General features: G+C 37.9%; 2 protein-coding genes across 5 annotated transcripts in view; both read left to right on the forward strand.

Moving 5' to 3' along the window:
• Window positions 1-6,534, forward strand: part of LOC114480637 (interferon-induced very large GTPase 1-like) — a 175,055-nt gene extending 168,521 nt beyond the window's left edge. Inside the window, exon 9 of the mRNA XM_028474956.1 lies at window positions 1,356-6,534. Coding sequence (XP_028330757.1) covers window positions 1,356-6,034 — 4,679 coding nt within the window. The 3' untranslated portion in view covers window positions 6,035-6,534. The remainder of the gene's footprint in view (window positions 1-1,355) is intronic.
• LOC114480636 (interferon-induced very large GTPase 1-like) overlaps window positions 1-22,622 on the forward strand; it is a 691,281-nt gene that overhangs the window by 244,276 nt on the left and 424,383 nt on the right. The window lies entirely within an intron of this gene.

A 22,622-nucleotide genomic window follows, 5' to 3' on the forward strand; every position in this document is an offset into this window, starting at 1 on the left:
AAAGGATCCTCTTTTACCTCCATCTTCTACCAGTGATGCTGACAGTCAAGTCATTACTACAGATGTTAAAGGTCAGCTTGGTTTTATTCAGTTTAAAAATGCAGAATTGTCTACATTTAAATTTTTTTCATTTCAATGTAATAAATAAATAAAATTAAATCTAAACTTTCCCTGTTTTAGAATTAAATAATATTCACACAGAAGCTAAATCTATCAAGACTTTCACATAACAGTAACTCTATTGGACATCATCAAACTAAAGACACAAATTTATCTAAAACAATTCATAGTGAGTGTAATTTATCACCTAAACTGATTAGCTACTGATACTAAGCACATTGTATATTCTCAGAGATCTATTACTATCCAAAATTTCAGTTTCATATGTGGTGTAGTTCCTGAGACATTAGAAGCTGAAAATGGAAGAAAATTTAGAAATTCACATATACCCCCTCAGTACAGTAAATTGGCGATATCACAAAAAGTATTAATCTGATCAAACAAAAAATGTTCAGTGTGCCTAAGACATGGAATGCCCTCTTTGCGATAATTGTTTTTATTACGTTCGGTACAGAATTAGTCACAACACCTATTCATAATGGTAGTCACAGAAAGATGTTGTGACAAATTCTGTAACAAGTTAAATTTCAAGTGAATTTTCTATCTACAACTTGTGCTTAGATTCATATGAGCATTAAGGGTAACCATTTTTTAAGTTTACTTCTCTAGAAATGAACCATTGTGTGCTTTGGACATATTGTTTGCAAACTGAGAGTTCATCTGACATCACAGAATGCTGAAAATTACGATAGTAAATAAAGATTACAAACAGACCAGGCATCGTTGGTCACATTTATTACTGGGTATCAAGATATTTTTTTTTTTCATTGAATGAGAAGACTGTGCTTTATAGAAGCACAAAGTCAAAAACATTACTGCTGAAACGGGCTGCTTTACAAGGAGCAGTGGGGTTCCGCATTAGGGCTGTAAATTCATGCTCACTGTGGGCTGTGATTGGAGGAAACCCTCTTCCTTCCTCTTGGCTTTTATAGGAGGGGCGGGGCCAACAGTGAAAGTTGGTGACACACGATGGTCACAATATTCAGTCTCAGCCAATAGCAAAATTCAACCCTCAGAGGGCAGTGACTGACATTTTACAAGTAAATACGCTATATTAAAATACTTTTAGTAAATGTGAAGATTTGGAAAAGGATTAAAAAACAGCACTACTTAATACCCAAATGTATATGTATTCATCTTAAAAAAAAGTGGGTTTGATGTATAGTTACTCTTTAGGTAGAAGAAACATTAGTTAAAATGTACATATTATAACCTCATATTTGTTTTATTTCTAGAGACAAACCTGATGAACGTTATGAAGGATCTTGGTTTGGAACAGCACAGCAAAGAGAAGCTATCACTCAGCAGAATACTTCAAATTGATGACAAGACATTAAACGAAGAACCAGACAAAAGTAAATCAGACCTTCCATGGTATTTTATGAAGAAATTAATGATGGTTAATGTGACAGCAAGGACTATAAAACATGTGAAACAGTTCAGATCCAACAGTGATGATGCTTCAAAGACCACAGAAGTTGATTTTGAAAACTTGCTTGAAATCTCTAATTCAGAAGACATGGTAAATCCTCTAGATGTGATCACTGCTCTCTTTCTGTGTTCTGATGGGTTTGTTCAGCAGCAAACGGCACAAAAAATGTCAATGTGTCAGTTTTCTGTGCCTCTGCTGCTTCCCAGTTGTGACAGTCAACAGTTCACATTGATGCTGTGGGCTATGAGAGACATTGTAAAGCAGTATAGACCTGAAGCTCTTTCAGAGTCCAAGGGTTTCACTGAAGAAAGAATAGTCCTCTCTAATCTACCAATGGTCTCCTTTGTGAGACTGGGTGAGTGCTCCATGTCAAAGTCAGAGACCCTGAACAAGCTGCTGAGTAACTCACAGCAGTACCATGACATCTTTGTTCACCACAACATGGAATGTGGTGACAGTCCACGAAGAATATCCAACGGGTTGACTGAAATTACTTGGTACCTTCCTTGTGGCAACAAAAACATTGATATTTTCAGTCAACCAGTGGCTGTGGCTAACCTTCGTGGAGACATTGAATCTTTTGAAACACAATATGCATTTTTGTGTCAAACATCTGCAGCAGTTTTTGTTTTTCTTGACAAGTTAGATGCCAAATGTACCAGTAATCTGCTGTCAACCCAAACCCACAAGGCCCAGATTTTTTTGGTGGTTAACAATACAAACAAACAGATTAATGTCAGCGCTCTAAAAGAAGTGACAAGGAAGTTAGGCCTGACTAAAAGCAACATCATCATTCGGAACAAAGATGTAAATGATGTAAGTTTTGTTAATTTATTGAGGGAAGCAGTCAGCGAGGTGATTTCCAAGACAAAGAGAAAGATGAGTATTGAGCAGATGGCTGACATTGCCGATGAACTGGGAATCTGGGTCGATGAAGACTCTCCTGAGTGTCAAACAGCAAAACAACATGCTAATGCCATCACTGCAGAGATTCAAGACCCTTTGATATTCAAAGAAGAGCAGCTTCCATTACAAGGTCAAATATGGAAGGAACTGACAAGTCTAGAGAAAGAAGATTTTCGCCTTCGAAAGCTTGGATGTGAAAACATAGAAAAGTATAAAAGTGACCTGAAGGAAAAGAAAGAAATACTTCGACAAAAACAAAACTCCATTAACATGTCAAATGCTTTGACATGCTTTATCAATGCGTTATCGTTGCAGCAAAAAGAAAGGAACTACTTTCTGAAGTGGATGAGGATAAACCTTGATAATATGTCTCGCATTAAACTGTCTGAACTCAGGGAACTCTACAAAAAAAAACTGAAGAGCTCCCAGAACAAAGAGATTAAACAACTTGACCAACAACTGACCAACAGTTCATTGGGGATTGAACACTTTTTTCGTGAAATGGGTCAGATCTACGAAGCTTCACGGTTCCTTCCAGAAACAGATCTATCCAGAAAACAACTGAATAATTTACCTGAACTGTGTGCACAGTTGTTACTGGATGGATTTCCTCTTGAACTTGTGGATGGAGATGCATCCAACATACCCCTTCAATGGGTCAGTGATGTTCTCTCTCAGCTGAATGAAATGGTTTCTCCCAAGAACAAGATCCTGGTGGTCACAGTACTTGGAGTTCAGAGCACAGGAAAGTCCACTCTCCTTAACACCATGTTTGGAGTGCAGTTTGCAGTCAGCAGTGGTCGATGCACTCGAGGAGCCTTCATGTTGCTCATCAAAGTCCATGAAGAGTTTAAAAGAGTCCTAAACTGTGACTTCATTGTGATCATTGACACTGAGGGCCTAAAGTCAACTGAGCTTGCACAACTAGACAATAGCTATGAGCACGACAATGAGCTTGCTACACTTGTTGTGGGGCTGAGTGATTTAACCATTGTAAACATTGCAATGGAGAATTTAACTGAAATGAAGGACATCCTTCAAATAGTGGTGCATGCATTTCTCAGGATGAAGGAGGTGGGAAAAAAGCCTAAATGTCACTTTGTTCACCAGAATGTGTCTGATGTGTCAGCCCATGAGAAGAACATACGAGACCGGAAACTGCTCCTACAACAGCTGGATGAGATGACCCAGGCAGCAGCTAGAATGGAAAAAAAGGAAGAAAACAAGAGCTTCACTGATGTGATGGACTACAATCCAGACACTGGGAACTGCTACATTCCTGGACTCTGGAATGGAAACCCACCAATGGCTCCAGTCAATGCAGGGTACAGTGAAGCTGTGTATGAGCTAAAGAAAAATATCATCCAACTCCTGGGAAAGTGCAATTATTCAAAGAATGATATCACAGACTTCAAAGAGTGGATAAGAAGCTTGTGGAATGCAGTAAAGCATGAAAACTTCATCTTTAGCTTCAGAAACAGCCTTGTAGCCGACGCCTACATGAGACTTTGTACAGAGTTCAACAAATGGGAATGGGAGTTCAAAAAGGAAATGTACATCTGGGGCACAAATGCAGAGACAAAAATATCCAACTTTGGAAATGTTGATTCAAAAGCTCAAACATCTGGGATGGAAGAATTACACTCAAGTCTGAAAACTGAAGCTATCACAGTGCTCAGCCACTGGGTAGAAAAACTTCTGGAGAACCTAACAGAGTACTTCACTCAAACTGAAGGTCATGTCCACCTGGTGGAAGGACATAGAGCAGAATTTGAAAACAATGCAAAGAGTCTTCAACGAGAATTGCAAAACTCTGTCCTTTATCAGCTCTCAGCAGCAGCAAACATCAGACAGGGAATGGTGGAAATTGACCGGATTAAGGAAAACCATACCAAAGAAATTGAAAAAGCAGTGTGTGCACTGATTGATGAATGTCGAAAGAATAAACACAACATGACTGATCAACGTCTGGATGAAGAATTTATCAAGATGTGGAAGAAAACTCTGGAAAAAATACAATTTTCTGAACTGAAACCCACAGATATTTTTACCAAGGTATCCCATTGCCTCAGAAATAATATTTCACACAAAGGGAGCCATGCAAATGCACTGCTGAGTCAGAAAAAACTTGAAGATTGTGGGCTGAAACCATTCAAATACAAACCTGAAGTAACTTGGTGGAACTTTGCAGATAAAGTAAAGACATTTAGAAATGCACAAGACAAAATATATTTACAACAGAGAGCAGACAGCATCATTGAAGCTTGCACAATGTCTATAAATGAGAAAATGGCCAAAAAAAGTGACTACCACGATGCCTACATTCAGGAGATATTGAACATCATTGATGAAAGTCTTCAAAATGACAAAGACGTTAAGAAAGACATCGAGTTTGAAGTTTATCTGAAACAGCACATCTGTGGATTTGCAGCCAGAACATTTCAGGAACTGCATCAAAGTTTTCTTCAAACCAATGATCCATACAAATGTTTGATGAAAAACAAGAAAAAGTTTTGTGCAGATTTCAAAGACGTCTTCCATGAACGGGACCAGTGTCAGAAGAAGGCTTTAGAGTTTGTAGATCAGTGTCTGAAGCCTGCTGTGGAAGACCGTGTCAATCGTGTACTGGGCCTCAATATCACTGATGAGATGCTGACATGTCAGGAGTTTAGTACACGAATCAACTTTCAGTATTCAATTTTACTGGATATACTTTCAAAGAAAAATTTTCAAGACTATTTCAGCTACACCAAACAATATGAAATCTATACCAAGACCTGGATTCTCAAACAAATACAGAAACATTTTTCAAGCAGTTCCAAACTTCATGAGTTTGAGGAGCAAGTTCTTGCAACAAGCATCAACGACATCGATGAAGCCATTCAAAAGTCCTTAAAGGAAAAAAAAGAAAACTTGAAGTCATTTGTTGAAGATATGTGTCATGAACTTGCAGCTAAACTGGTCATTTCCCAAGATGCTCTTGGTGCTTTTATGATCCTGAATAATGCAAACCAGGAACAATTTGTAGATTCACTCACAAAGTGTTTGAAGGACATGAAACAAAATTTGAAGGTCAAGTTCCAAAACACAAACATCCGAACTAAGTTAGAGAATCTTCACATGAAGCCCCAGAATGAGCTTTTCACCAGAGTGATTGGATGTGGTAAACAGTGTCCGTTCTGTGCAACGCCCTGCGATGCAGGAGGAAAAGCTCACACTGAACACTGGGCATCTTTGCATCGGCCACAAGGTCTGGGTAGATACAGATGGGATGACACAAAGAAACTTCTCACTGACATCTGCTCTTCTTTGGTGTTCAGTAATATAAGTTTCCGTTGCCCTCAAACAAATGACCAACCTCACCCTTACAAGGATTACAAGAAGATTTTCTCAGACTGGAAAATTTCTCCAGATGTGAGTGAGGAGGCATCAGACTACTGGAAATATGTCATGACAACGTACAATCAAGACTTTGCGACGGCATATGATGCAAAACCTGCTGATATTCCAAATGGCTGGAAAAGTGTTTCATACAAACAGGCAGAAGAAAGTCTTAAAGAGTCATTTAGACTCTGAGCTCTACCACTTTAAGGTGTGTCTGGTTTGGTAGACAAAGTAGTCCAAGATTTTGAAAATGCTAAATTTCTTTGTAGATTCTGCCCAATGACTTATTTGGTTAGTAATATATTTGTACATTTTATAAAAGCTTCCCACACAAGAAAAATACTATTAGTAAAACTGTAGTGATGGTCTTGATTTGAAATTAAACTAAACTGAGAATTGTCAATAATATATTTGATTTTCAATATTAGTTATCTTTGATTCATACTTTTGATTATCCTTATTTTGTAATCAGCACTGTTTCACATGTTATGTATCTTATATTTACAATCCTATTGCTCAGAAATATTTACCTGTAAACATTTTTTTTGTATTTCTTGACTTAGAAAAACTGATGGGATTTTATTTTGGTTTTTGAGTTTGTGTTTAATGTTTGCATCATTCAATGTATCTTTGTGATAATGAGCATGTGGTTTATTGATTAGTTATTCAATAAAATATATCTTTATTGATTATATTTGTGCTTTTTTCCCCCCAAATCTTCCATCATACTAATCCTGTACAGGATCATAAGGATCTGCAGGTGCCAATCCCTACACAGGAAGCAGGATGGTTCTTTAAATAAGTTTAGTTCATATCATTTTTAGCAATTATATGCACTAACATTAGTTTAGAAAATACAAAACTTGTCTTTTCTTTTATTCTTTAAAAGTCTAAGTTCAATCAATCATGCATTCTTCATTTTTACATGTAATTAATATTGTAATTGTTAGACAAAGGCACAGTTTAAGAGAGAATAAATATGGTCTGAAAAAAATCATACAAAGAGTCCACATATATGCTTTAAGAGCAATTTAGACTAAACAAATCCATTCAGCACCAAACCACCTCCAAATATCTTATTGTACGTAAACAATGAATTAGTGTCTGTGAACAACACACAAGTTAAAATAAGAATGATTTAAGAGAGGCAGTGATGCATTTGTTTTGATCATTAATAATGTAATGTTTACTTTTAATTTGCTAGAGATTTGTTTGTATGAAATAAAGTGTAAACACATTCTGCTTCTTCATGAATTACAATGAGAAATTTATTCATTTAAGTCTATAGATTTACAAAAAGCAATTTTAAAATGCAAGTCTTTTATTCATGACTATACTGTATACTGTATACTATACTAAAGCATTAATACAAATTATTTAAAAAAAAGAAAAGAAGTGGATTTGTTAATGACAGCTGTCTTAATAGTTTTAACTTTGCTCACTGACAAGATAAATAATAGATCTGTGGCTGTTAGAGTTACAAATTATAACCTAACAATTTAATTCTGCTGCTGTACAAAACCAAAATTTCCCACTGATGTCTCAGAAAATGTCTGCTCCACATCTTTATCAGCTTTTGTTTAATCCAATAAAATGTAATGAAGTTTAATATTTTTTGTAAAAAAATTGTGAACTTTACCATGACAGAATAAATAAAAAGAAATCAAATGAAATTGAAAAAAGATTAATCTCTGAAACTTTGACTTATGTAATAGAGTAGATTAATGCGCTTTTTATTCTGACTGATACTCTGAATATTTATATGTGATGTAATGAGGACTTCTTTTTCTAGTTGATGGAACTACCCTTCATATAGACATGCTGTTTGGAGGATCTCCTCTACCTAATGTTCTTTTTTTGTACCAAATATGTCAAACTTTCATAAAAATAAAGTCTACTTCTTAACCATATAAATCAGCTGAGGCAATCATCTGGCCTGCAGATCAAAACTGGCTAAAAGTCATTTTTGGAACAATTAGAAGCAGCTGAAAAGCTAACCTGAGGGACTGTGATAGGAGACAGGGATGTAGAAGCTCAGGAATATAAAATACTAAATATACTAAAATAAACATGCAGCCAGTGAAGTGAGCTGAGGACTGGTGAAATGTAGCCAAACGTCCCTGTACCTGTTAAAGACATGCAGTAGCATGATGGAAGTTCTGGATCATATAATGGAGGACTGACTAATCCCCACAGAGGCTTTAAAGTTATGCTGTGTGAACACATGGTTTTATTTTTGCCATCAGCAGTAAATCAAAGAAGGTGGATATGACATCATCTCTGATCAGACTGTCAAAGGTTTAGTCTTTGTTTTCTTTTTTCAAACCTAATATGAATAAAGGCTAAAATATTATAGCTGAAATAATGCTGCTGGTCCATTGAGGGAATGTGATGAAACTTTGTTCAGTGTTACAAGAAAGCTGCTACAATTTCCATGTTAACTACAGTGGTAGTTCCCTCAGACACAGGAAGGAACAAAGTTTGGTGTTTATTAAGCAATAAAGTTGACAGGAAAGCAAAGCTCAAGTACTATTTGCTGATAAAAAAGTTGAATAAAAAGTTTATTCACTCAAAAACATATACAGGAGTGACACAAAGAGAGCTGGCCACACACACAATCTTGGTGAAGCATCAGTGTCCTGCAGAGGTTTTGTTAAACAAATAAATAATCAGGGCGTATTAACCAGATTCTCTAGTTGTCCCTTTGTTTTAGTGCAAATGTTACCATTTGTTAAACTGATTTTGCAAAAATAAGACAACTTGTTGAAATAATTTCATATTGACAAACATTCGATCGACGCACTTTTACCAGGACTAAGGCCTATACAACAAAACATATGAACATATAAATATATGCACGATGTTCAGCCATTTACAAAAAAGTAAAAAAATTACACAGAGCCCTGAGGAACCCCACAGGACGTTGTTAATGTGTAAGATTCAAAGTTTCCAACACTTATAACTTATACATATACAGTGGTATGCAAAAGTTTGGGCACCCTTGTAAATGTTCATGATATTCCTTAATAAATAATTGGTTGTTTGGATAACAAATTCCAGTTAAATTTATCATATAAAGTTTATTCGATTTACAGAAAGTGTGCTAGAATTATTTAAACAGAATTAGGCATGTGCATAAGTTTAGGCACCACAAAAGAAAAACAATACTTAATATTTTGTAGATCCTCCTTTTTCTGAAATAACAGCCTCCAAACGCTTCCTATAGCTTCCAATTAGGGTCTGGATTCTGGTGGGAGGTATTTTGGACCATTCTTCTCTGCAGATCATCTCTAGTTCAGTCAGGTTTGATGGTTTCCGAGCATGGACAGCCCGTTTTAAAGCACACCATACATTTTCAATAATATTCAGGTCTGGGGACTGAGACGGCCATTCCAGGATGTTGTACTTGTTCCTCTGCATGAATGCCTTAGTAGATTTTGAGCAGTGTTTAGGATCATTGTCTTGTTGAAAGATCCAGCCCCGGCGCAACTTCAACTTTGTCACTGATTCCTGGACATTGTTCTCCAGAATCTGCTGATATTGAGAGGAATCCATGCGCCCCTCAACTTTAACAAGATTCCCAGTGCCTGCACTGGACACACAGCCCCACAGCATGATGGAACCACCACCAAACTTTACTGTAGGTAGCAAGTGCTTTTCTTGGAATGCTGTGTTCTTTTTCCGCCATGCATAACGCCCCTGTTATGCCCAAATAACTCTATTTTAGTTTCATCAGTCCACAGCACCTTGTTCCAAAATGAAGCTGGCTTGTCCAAATGTGCTTTAGCATACCTCAAGCGACGCCGTTTGTGGCGTGTGCAGAGAAAAGGCTTTTTCCGCATTACTCTTCCATACAGCATCTCCTTGTGTAAAGTGCGCTGAATAGTGGAACGATGCACAGTGACACCATCTGCAGCAAGCTGATGTTGTAGGTCTTTGGAGCTGGTCTGCGGGTTGACTGTGACTGTTCTCACCATCCTGCGCCGCTGCCTTTCGGAGATCTTTCTTGGTCTTCCACTTCGGGCCTTAACTAGAACTGTGCCTGTGGTCTTCCAATTCCTCACAATGTTCCTCACAGTTGAAACTGAAAGCTTAAATTGCTGGGATAGCTTTTTGTATCCCTCCCCTAAACCATGATGTTGAATAATCTTTGTTTTCAGGTCATTTGAGAGGTGTTTTGAGGCTCCCATGTTGCCACTAATCAGAGAAGATGCAAAGAGGAAACACCTAGAATTTTCCTACTTAAATACCCTGACTCATGATTGGATTCACCTGTGTATGGAGATCAAGGATCACTGAGGTTACCAAAACAATTTTGAGTTCCAATAATTAGTGCTAAGAGTATTAAAATCAATAAGATGCAAGGGTGCCTAAACTTATGCACATGCCTAATTCTGTTTAAATAATTCTAGCACACTTTCTGTAAATCATATAAACTTTATTTCACTTCTCAAATATCACTGTGTTTGTTTCCTATATGATAAATTTAACTGGAATTTGTTATCCAAACAACCAATTATTTATTAAGGAATATCATGAACATTTACAAGGGTGCCCAAACTTTCGCATACCACTGTATATACATATATATATAAATAACTTTACTCCTCCAAGTAGGACTTTAACTATTGCAGTACTTTTTCATTTAGTCCAACCCACATTTGCAATCTGTGTAACACAATGTTATGGTTCACAGTGTGAAATGCAGCACTTATAGGGCCCTATAAAACCCGGGTTAACGGAATCACAGACGGATTCACGGAATCGACCTATGAAAACGGTTAAACACGAAAATGGACAGAATCGGCATTAAATGCCGTCACCGTGGGACAAAGGATATTTTTTTATGAGGAAATGTTTTTGGGGACAGCTTATTAGATGCACCGCCCTGTCCTGGCTGCATTAAACTCTGCCTAAATCACCACAAACCCCATCTAAAAACAACGCAAATTGTTTAACTTTGCTGTGCCTGTAAAGCTTTGTCCATTTTTTGTGTAGCGTGAGAACGTGAACAGCTTAAATCATCTTCACCTGCTCAGTGTTCGAACTGTTGTGTGATGGCTAACTAAGAATAGGTACATTTTCACAGTCAGCAAGATACCTCAAGTACAACCGTTTCAGTGGGAACTTCTGGTTTACAAAATAAAAGTCCATTGGAGCAACTTTATTCGAATGTTCCATTGGAGCAACTTTATCTCATCTTATATTGAATTTGTTTGTAGAAACTGCCCAATGACTTCATTGGTTACTAATCTATTTGTATGTTTTTCATAACAGAAAATTGTCAGTAAAATATTTTATCTTAAATTATTTCTATTTACTTTTGATTTTTTTTTTTTGTTTTGTTTTCCATTGAAAAGTTAAGTGTTTGAAAATGTTTATTTTGTTCATACTTATTGTGCAATCAGCACTCTTGGTTCACATGTTAGACATTTTATATTTACAGAATCAGCTTTATAATCAATCCTATTGCTCATAAACCTTTATATTTGAAATATTTTCTTAATTGTTTGTTGACTCAAAACTGATGGTATTTATTTTTTGTTGTTGGTGTTCATTGTTTGTATCATTCAGTGTAACTTCATTATAACCAGCATGTTTATTGATCACCTATTTAATAAAGTATATCTGTATTAAATTTGTGTTTTTTCCAATCCTCAATTATATTCATAACCTGCTTAATCCTGTACAGGGACACAATGATCTGCAGGTGTTAATCCCTACACAGGACACAGGGTGATTCCTACATGAAATGTATTTAAATGTTTATTTTTATTAAATTTTTAGCAATAACTGCATTTACATTACTTTAACACTTTGCCTTGTGTTTTAAATGCTAAAGCAAATTTAACCAGGCATTATTCATTTTTACATGTAATTATTCTAGCTAAAATGTTTTGGCAAAGTTTAAAAGAGAACAAATATATAACTTATAAAGTGTATGAAAATAATATATTACATCGTACAGTCCACAGAAACGCTTGAAGAGTCATTTAGAATCAAGAATCCATCCAGAATCAAACCCAGAACAGCCCCTCATTCCACTAATGCTAAATATTTTGTGATTTATTCATGCAGTTCAACATAACCACATATGACAAAATAACCTTTAACTACAATTTATTAACACAATTTAATTCCATTAAAAAAAAATCACTAATCTCTTTTTTTTGCTGTGAAATGATTTCCCACAGCCTGAAAATGATTCCTTAAAACATCCAAATGTGACACAGATTAACAAGATCCCTCACTTTATAAATGAGGGGATATTTTGGGGATACCAATATGATGCTTAATGAAATATAGATGTATTTATATTGTAGTTTATTTAGTGATTATTGTGTCTGTGAACAACCCATAGTTAAAGTGAGGATGGTTTATGGAGACATTTTCTATTGACTGATGCATTAGTTTTGATCATTAACTTGTTTCATTTGCCAATTTTTTTTATTTCTTTAAAATTTTACAAGGAATTGTTAATATGAATTAAAACACAAAGTGTATTATATCCTGGGTGACATCTCCAGTGATGTCACTGGTGATGTCACTAGGTGAGACCAAGTAGGAGGGGTGGGAGGTAAAATGATGTTTCAATGAGTAATTGATAAGGTATTTAAATAAGCATGGTTATAGAGGTGTATTATTTGATTCCCACACAGGGGCGCTGCCATAGATTTTGTAAATTAATTGGTAAGGGAAGCACTGAAAATACAATAAAATTAATTTAGATTCATTTATTTTCTCTATATTCCAAAAAAATCTCTTTCTTTAGAAACAAAAAATACTTCTCTTACATTTTATTGAAATGTGTTTTTTTTTTTGGGGGGGGGGATTTCAGTAGAAAGTGAAACATTTCAGACCCAAAAAAATGATAATTTTCTGGCTATATTTTGTGTTTTGTTTAGGGGTAGAAATCGTTCTAAAATAAATACAGACTAACAGCGTTTTTTAAATTACAGAACAATTTTTTTATTATTTAATGTTTTTTTTTTTCTCCCTAATAATAGATTAATTCAACACAGCTGCTCCCCTCCTTCCTCAGGGGGGACTTGGGCTTGTTCAGGTGGGGCAGGGGGCTGGTAGATAGCTGCTGTTACTCTTCACTGATTGAATGTGAGCAGATATTGCTGAACATTTTCCTGCATTAATTAGTAAACTAAAACTGTGTTTCTCAAATGGGGTACGTGTACCCCTGGGGTACGCAATGACCCTACAGGTGGTACTAGAGAGAGTGTAATTAACAAATAAAGTGTCTTTCTTGGTTACACTCCAGGGGCCTCATTTATAAAAGTGTTCCTAGGTTAGCACACTTCAGCTAGCGTATGCTAAAAACCAGGAAGTGGTACGAATCCTTTTTTTACGATTTATAAACGAGGACGCAAGTACGTCCCACGCATGTTTCCGTTTATAAATCACAATCAACGAGAAGGTTGGCGCACGTGAAGAAACACCTTGCTCCGCCCATTTGGTGGCCATAAAAAGTCAGGTGAACGCCCTAAATGAATATTCACTAATAGGAATTTCACAGTGGACCGAGGGAGAAAACGAGCAAATAAAACAAATTCCATTCAATGTGAGGTGGAGGTATTAACTGTTGAGGTGGACACACACAGGAGAGCATCATTTGGTGACACAGTGAACATTAGGAATGATAGAAAGGCAGAGCGCGTTACGTTGTCTCATCAGACTGTGACAGGTGAAAAATAAACGATCACACATAAAAGTGGAGGAGAAAATGTGGATCACTTTCCATAGGAAGAACATCTGTTCAACAGGTGGCGGAAAGAGGGGGAGCTCATATATATATATACACATATATACATACACATATATATATATATATATATATACACACATATATACACACATATATATACACACATATATACACACACATATATATATACACATACACACATATATACATATACACATACACATATACACATATATACACATACATACATACATACATATACACATATACATACATACATACATATACACATATACATACATACATACATATACACATATACATACATACATACATATACACATATACATACATACATATACATATACACACACACACACATACACATACACATATATATATACACATACATACACATACACATAAATACATACACATACATACACATACACATAAATACATACATATATATCAGTGGTGGGCCATCAGGGCCAGCAAGGCCTTCTCTGCTGGCCTAAACATAATCAGAAATAACTTTAATTTTAATATTTTTTTTTCATAAATATGTATTAAATTATTTCTCATAGTCTTTTCTCTTCATTTCATAGCTTTCCTCTTGGTTGCGCTGCTTCCAGGATTGTTTATTTATCTTATAGCTTTCATCCAATCATATTTGAGCTGTCACGTGTTGCCAAGCTCCACGAAATCTTCCCGAGGCCTTCAGAATTAAAAGTGGGGGCGCCTGTACACCTAAATGAACTGAAACAGACATATTGTGATAACCAATCAGATTTTGAGTTGGCGACATCAGGGCCAGCTAGCAGGTATCACGTTGAACATGACACGCTCTGACGTTCACGTCCTCTGATTGGATATGCACTAGTGAGAGGCAGCGCTATGCAAAGTAGAGTGACGTTAACCAAATGGAAGCTGGTGTCCCGTTAGCGACTCGAACGAGCTAAAACATTAATAGTGTTTTTTTCAACCCACAATGGCTGAAGGAGGAGAAGAGATTGACCTGGTCGCTGATATACATGCAACGTCATTTTCAAGACAGACCTTTCAAGAAAAACTTGATATTGTGAGCAGGTCGTCCAACCCCAGCGCTAGCTGACCTGTCCCAGCGGGGAAAAGGGTTTGTGCGCCACTTTCAAAGCAGCAGCTATGAGCGATAACCCTGGCTCACAGGTTCAGAGAGACTCGGCTTTCAGCACTAGCCTCCATGTAGATAGAAAAGGACTTATTGGTGGAACTGAGACAGACAGATAAGCAGTCATTGAAGTCTTCTTGAGGAAAGAAAGGAGGATGGATTTTGTGTTCAAATAAGCGGGGATAATCGTTTTGGTGAGTACAAAGCTTTTTTTTCTTTTCTATATTTTTGTGATTTTATTTCGTAAGCCCTGTCTTGACGGTCTGGCGGAGCGGTTTGCACCGTGCCGGGCGCAGCCTGCGCTTTGCCGTCGAGACAGAGCCCATAATGTGCCGATACCTGGCACACCTGTGACTTCAGTGAAGGGACTGAATTGTTTCGCTTTAATCTATATCAAACGTTCAAGGAGTGGGCTACACCATTTCACCACTGTCGGATATGAATGAATGAAACTGCTTTACGGGTGCAACAATGTGCTGTTTCGTGGACTTTTGTCGACTAATTGCCTTTTATTTTTAAGTTGTGACAGTATCCAAGCGATCATATAACTTTTACTTTACTACTCTTAATTGTTAATACGGATGTATTGATTTTAAATACTCCGGAAATAAAGTAGTTGTATTCGACTATGTTTGTTTCTGTATAAATGTATGGTTTCGAGAGCCATGGTGTCATAATGATGGTATTAAGAGGTGGATTCATTCAGTGTAGGACATCACTGAAGGCCTAGGTGTGAAATGCACGGCACGCCACTGATATATATATATGCGCCAAAAACATGGGATTAAACTCCGCAGCCCACTGCAGCCTCTCGTCCTCACGGGGCTCCTGCCTATTGAGAATGAGGAGTTGTCATCACAGCCTAGAGCCCCTCCCCCCGATCCTCCCCGCCGCCATGTTGGCATAAGTCCCGCAGCAAAACAGATTGTTTACATGTGTTTTTAATGCGGTAGTAGCGGAGGTACTTGCTATTCCGCACTGTTTGACCATGCCTGGAAGTCACTGCTGCGTTAAGAACTGCTCCAATACCTCCCACGATAGCCATGGAAGACGGAGGAACAACGGGATACAGTTTTTTAGGTTACCGAAATGGATACAGCATCTAGGAGAGCAAGTGTCGGACCTGACGAGGAGACGTCGGATTGCTTGGTTGGCTGCAATTAGAAGAAAGGACCTTACTTTCGATCGCACACCAACGTGGATGAGAGTGTGTTCTCTGCATTTTCACTCTGGAACGTTCTCTTAAAATGTCTTTATGTAGTTGTCTCTTAAAGGTAGGAAGTGTAGGTTACCTTATGTGATTGTGGACGCTGTAGTGCCTTTGTCTCTGACACACTAAAACACATATGTGAAGAAACTTACTTTTGCCAGTACAACGCTGTTTTCACCAGCTGGAGGCTTGTAGATGACCAAGTCCTGGACCCAGCCGCAGCAGAAAGTCTCGTAACTTTCCAGAGACTTGTGGCTTTTGAACTCCTGCATTGTAACTTACACCAAAAACAAGGTAATTTACGATGTCCATGTATGTGCACGGAGGTAAAAGGTCCAGGTCTCTGTGCCATTTCGCTGCAGATAGCTCGTACGGATCGATGTTGCGAATGTCCACTAGCTTCTCCAAATACCTCTTTTTTGCACTTGGTATCAGTTTGTCCCTGTAAGGTCCCTTTTCTTTCGCCTTCTCTTTTTGCATTGCTTTTCTTCTTTTTCCTTGTCGGATTCCTCTACGTAAATGCACAAAAAGTAAAGCTCTGGTGAATGGGTGAAATTCTGGGGGCGTCTACCACCATCATGGCTGACGGGCTCAGACCCCCCCCAAAACACCCAACTCACCACGTGACTCCTCACTCTCAGTAGGTTTGGCTGGTCTCTGTAGATCTTCCCCTCCGGAGTCTGGCGTTTACCTCGTCCTCCAGCAGTGTCAAATCAGCCATTGTGCGTTTTTACGCATTAGTCTGTTCCTTTTTATAACAGCTACAGGTGTTGCAGCCAATTGAACGGCAGTTTTGCGCAATGATCATGTGATTTTGATTACAATTATTATTAATAATAATAATAATAAAATAAAACTGTATTTGTAGGCGCGTGGGAGTCAGTATAATTGTTTCCTCCTCCGTTTTTGCAAATGCATCCTTCAAATAATGTGTGTTGTGAAATGTTCAATGTGTTCGATTATTTCACACAATTTCTATTATTTCACAGAGCTGTCTTTAATTTCATCCTCCTCCTGTTGGCGTCAGAGTTTCCCGTTTCTCATGATTGTGTGCGTACGGCAGGGTGAGAGCTGCCATGGAGGTGCACACATTTTTTTTATTTTTATAAATCCCAAACTTAGCTTATATGTGGCGTACGCTTTCTTTTGTACTTGCGCAGCGTTAATAAATGAGGCCCCAAGTGTGAGTTGACCGGAAATGATAAAAACTAGAGAAATAAATCTATTCAGGGGACACTAGATCAGTGTTTTTCAACCTTGGGGTTGGGACTGGAATTTAAAAGGGGTTGCTTGAAATTTTGAAAAAAAAATATTGATTTTCAAATTTCAATTCTGTAATTATTATTATTATTATTATTATTATTATTATTATTATTAATTATAACAACACACAATGTTAAACAACTGTATTTCATTTTGTGAATTTAATTCAACTAAAAATCAGTTAAAAAAAAAAAAAAAAGTCTGCTCAAAATTGACCAAAAACGAATGCGTGTTTGTGCGCGTGTGTTACGGCTGGGCGATATGCCCTTTTTTAATATCTCGATATTTTCAAGCAATGTCACGATATATATCTCAATATTTTGCCCTTGCCTTGAGATGATTTGATGCATACAATCGAACTAAAATGGCAATAATCAATATATATTGATGTTTTCTCTGTGATGTAATTGGGGTTTCCCCCTAACTATTATCGCATAGCGTATCTGTTAGTTTCTTTTTTCAGAGGCAAACCCCATAGTAACTCTTAAAAACCATTAATTTAATTAACCATTAAACATTTACAACATTTCAGGTAAGTCAGTTAAAGCCAAATGTCACACAGGGACCTTTATTAACAACTTCAGCTGACCAAAGTGCTGTACAGTATTTTTTAATTAATACAATTACCTAGCATTTATTTATTTATTATTACTGACATATGTTTATTTATCAGATACTATTATCCAAAGTATTATAATAAATAACAATTACCACTACTAACACACGCGCTGTAATGATAGCCTTCTGAGGATTGTACCTTTAAGGGTACCATGGTAACGTTAAGTCAGAGTTCAGTCATCCTGTCTTTTTCCTGATCCGTACTGAGCGCATGGACGTAGCTTTATGTTACTTTTCTGTTCCTGTCCTGTCTGAAACGACATAGAAGCAGTGTTTGAGCTTCCCCTGCGTACAATAAACGTGCAGTGTGACGTAACCAGTTGTTTTGAGTCCTGTTTACGTTATCGACCCACAGAGACCTCAGATCTCTAGAGCACACACACACACTACCGCACGCACTCACTCACAGTGACATTCTGAAGCCAAAACATTTCCAAATATTTTAACCTTTATTCTTTTTTTTTTTTTACAAACTAACTCTTCATTCGACTCTGTCTCATAATGTTGTCACTGCAGAGGTGAGTGAGAGGAGGGGGTGTTTGGTCAGCGCGTGTGTGACAGAGGAGAAAAAGGCCTACTGGTGGCTCTACAGAAGAAACTTTTAATGTTACGTGAATTATATCAATATTACGATATAGTCCTATGCTGCATCTCTTATATAAATATATTATTAAATTATATATTTATTAAAAACACAATATATCGCCCAGCCTGAGCGTGTGTGTTTGTGTGAGAGAGATACTTCTTTATTTTAGTTTCATCAGTTTAAGCAGGTTTTATATATAAACTTAAATTGTACACAATGGTGGTAATAGTTTAACCTTTGACCTATAGTGTCAGTGAGGACACTGGTCTGTGATGGAGTGAGACTGGATTCATTGCGTTTAAACAGGGGTTAATGTAATTTATCACATCTACTCAAATTTTCTTTTTGAAGTATTTTTAAGGTACTTGTACTTAAAAATACAAATATATATGTGTATATATACGTATATATCAGTGTATGTGTGTGTTTTGCTCTTTAGTTGAACCTTAACCAAATGCTGCAAATAAAACAAGTTCATCATTGAGTTGTTGTAAATAGTGTAAATAGTAAATAGTAAATACTAAACTATCTTTCTCATTTGATTAGAAAACAAACAATGACAGGCTTCATGATAACAAACATCATGTAAATCACAGAAAACAGCTGTGTAGACTGAGAACATCCTCAACATGATGTCACTGACACGAGGCCTGTGTCCATGGTTGAAGATGAAGCTTCACTACAATAATCCTCACTTTTAATCCAGATTACACTCTTCCCTCAAGGACACATTTTACAAAACTCAAGGAGAAAAAAATATTTAGAGATTTTCAAGGAAACTGAAATTAAAATGAAATAAACAAACTGTCTCACTGCTGATATATGGACACGTGTAGACAATTAAGTCAACTTTAGGGTTACCTGCCACTACATTCACAATGGGATGAATAAAGGATGAAATTATTATTTTTTATTCAATTAATCAATTATGAAAATAATTGTTAGTTACAGCTCTACATTTTAGTCATAATCTGTGTATCAGTAAAACACACATGGAGTATCAAATTAAAACTGTATTTTACCCATTATTATTATTAGTAGTATTATTGTAACCACATATTATACAATCTGCATTACATTATAAATGTGTAAGGTTTTTATTGCTTTCTTGTCTTTGTTACCTTGTAGTATGTTAAAGTAATGTTTTACATCAATATGAAATATTGTTATTTTAGGTTCTGTTTTAGCCCATATAGATTTATGGATAAATTATCTGCCCAATATAATTATCACATTCTGCATATGTTTTAATTTACCATTTACATTTTTTGCCACAGTATAATAGAGTTGCAGCCTTCTTATTTATCCTTATTTTTTCACTGCAGGTTTTTATTAATTTAAATTTTCCAACATCCATCAAAAACAGTCAAACACACAAACATTCACAGGTGAGTTATTGATACGATTTAGCAATTACACACATTTACATGACTTTAGCAATTACACTACTTGTCCTTTCTTTTTTCTTTAGTGTCAATAAAGCTCACTAGAAAATGCATTATTCATATTTACATGTAATTATTTTAGTCATTATCAATGTAAATGTTAGACGTGACAGAGTTTAAAACAGAATAGTAGCTGTAGTAATTGTTCAGACTTATTTAAAATAGAGACAACTTTACTGCAGCACAGTGAGGCTTGAACAAATAGTACAATTACAATTAAATACTCATATTTAATTGTTTTGGATCAAGATGGCGCCGCGGATGGTCGCCTCGGTACTGCGCTCTCTCGTAGTTGTTGTGTTTTTCTTTATTTTTGTAGTTTATTGCTCCCCCTCTCTGGTCTCTTTCACCAGAGAAGAACTATTACACGTAGGACAGTCCTCTGCTGATCTTTTTTCACCGGTTCTCATTGAGCCAGAAAGTTATGCGGAGATTCTCACCGGAGCAGCAGCAGCTCTCTATGGAATTTGTAGGAGACGCCGCAGACGCAGACGGGGTAAACGAGCAGGAGCGCTCGTTAAACTGAGGCAGCGAGTATTACGCACTGCGCTTCCATCCATTCACCTGGCGAATGTCCGCTCTCTGGCAAATAAAATGGATGAACTGCTGCTTCTAAACACCAGAAACTCGGACTTTTGCAGATCCGCCGCCCTGTGTTTTACTGAAACCTGGCTCAGTGAACTCATCCTGGACAGCTCTCTCCATCTTCCGGACTTTCAGCTCATCAGAGCGGACCGCGTAAAAGAGCTCTCTGGGAAGACGAGGGGAGGCGGAATATGCTTTTACATTAACCAAGGTTGGTGTACAGATGTCACAGTGTTGAAACAGACGTGTAGCCCTAATCTGGAGAGTTTTTTTATAAACTGCAAACCGTTCTATTCTCCATGGGAGTTCTCCTCGTTTGTTATGGTCGGTGTTTACATCCCACCTCAGGCTTGCGTAACAGAGGCGTTACAGCACCTGGCCGACCAGATAGCAGACGTGGAGAAAAAACATCCAGACTCTTTGCTTATCATTCTCGGGGATTTTAACAGAGCAAATCTAACCCACGAACTCCCAAAATACAGACAGCATATAAAGTGCCCCACCAGGGGTGCTAACACACTGGACCACTGCTACACTGCAATAAAAGATTCTTATCACTCTGTTCCCCGTGCAGCTTTGGGGCTCTCTGATCACTGTCTGATTCACCTCATCCCGACCTACAGGCATAAGTTTAAATCTGCTAAACCTGTAGTAAGGACTGTAAAGAGGTGGACAGAGGAGTCAAAGCAGGAGTTACAGGACTGCTTTGACTGCACTGATTGGAGTGTTTTTGAAGCTGCATCAGACAACCTAGATGAACTGACTGACACTGTGACATCTTACATCAGCTTCTGTGAGGACATGTGTGTGCAGACCAAGACTTTCTGCACATACAACAATAACAAACCCTGGTTCACACCTCAACTTAGGATGCTACGTCAGGCGAAGGAGGAAGCCTACAGGAGTGGGGACAGGGACCTGTTCAGGCAAGCCAAGTACACACTTTCCAGGGAGATCAAAGTAGCCAAGAGGTGCTACACTGAGAAACTAAAACAAAGTTTCTCAAACAAAGATCCTTCTGCAGTGTGGAAAAGCCTGCATGAAGTTACCAACTACAGGAAACCCTCCCCCCACCCTACTGGTAACAAAAGACTAGCTAGAGACCTGAACAGCTTCTACTGCAGGTTTTCACACCCACCCCCCAGCTCATTAGCATCAGCCCATCACCTGGACTCTGCCCTTCCTGCTCCCCCTACTCCCCCCCCTACCTCACCCTGTCCCCCCACCTGCCCTGAAGATCAATGAAAGAGATGTGTGCCAGCTTTTCAAAAAACAAAAGATTAAAAACGCTCCAGGACCAGACGGAGTGTCTCCTTCCTGCCTGAAAGCCTGTGCTGAGCAGCTGGCCCCCATCTTCACACGGATCTTCAACACATCACTGGAACTGTGTGAAGTACCTTCCTGCTTCAAAAGTTCCAGCATCATCCCAGTCCCCAAGAAACCTGCCATCACAGGACTCAATGACTATCGACCCATTGCTCTGATGTCCGTAGTCATGAAATCCTTTGAGAGGCTGGTTCTGAGCCACCTGAAGAAGATCACAGGACCCCTGCTGGACCCCCTGCAGTTTGCCTATCGGGCAAACAGGTCTGTCGAGGACGCAGTCAACATTGGACTGAACTACATCCTGCACCACCTCGACTCCCCAGGATCCTGTTTGTGGATTTCAGCTCTGCATTCAACACCATCATCCCGGACATCCTTCATCAGAAACTCACCCAGCTCACAGTGCCGGCCTCCACCTGTCAGTGGATCACCAACTTCCTGACTTACAGGAAGCAGCAAGTAAGGCTTGGAAGCATCACATCTGGCACCCGGTCACTCAGCACTGGCGCCCCCCAGGGGTGTGTTCTCTCCCCACTGCTATTCTCCCTCTACACCAGCGGTTCCCAAACTCAGCAGTGCCAGGGCCCACTTAAAAATTTCACAGTTATTCGGGGCCCACCCAATAGTGACACTCATTTTTTTAGCAACAAGACCAGACGTGGGCAACTGGCGGCCCGGGGGCCACATGCGGCCCTCTGCCTAATTTTGTGTGGCCCCCAAGACAAATCCACCAAAATTGGTAATTCAAGAAATTAGAAGTAATATAAAGCCCAACATAACTCCAAAACCAGACAAAAAAAATGGCAAAATACACAGAATGTCAATAAAAAATACACAAAGCAACAATAAAAATACACAAAGACTTGATACACACAAAACG

This window comes from Gouania willdenowi, chromosome 18 (assembly GCF_900634775.1).
Source record: "Gouania willdenowi chromosome 18, fGouWil2.1, whole genome shotgun sequence".
NCBI lineage: Eukaryota > Metazoa > Chordata > Actinopteri > Blenniiformes > Gobiesocidae > Gouania > Gouania willdenowi.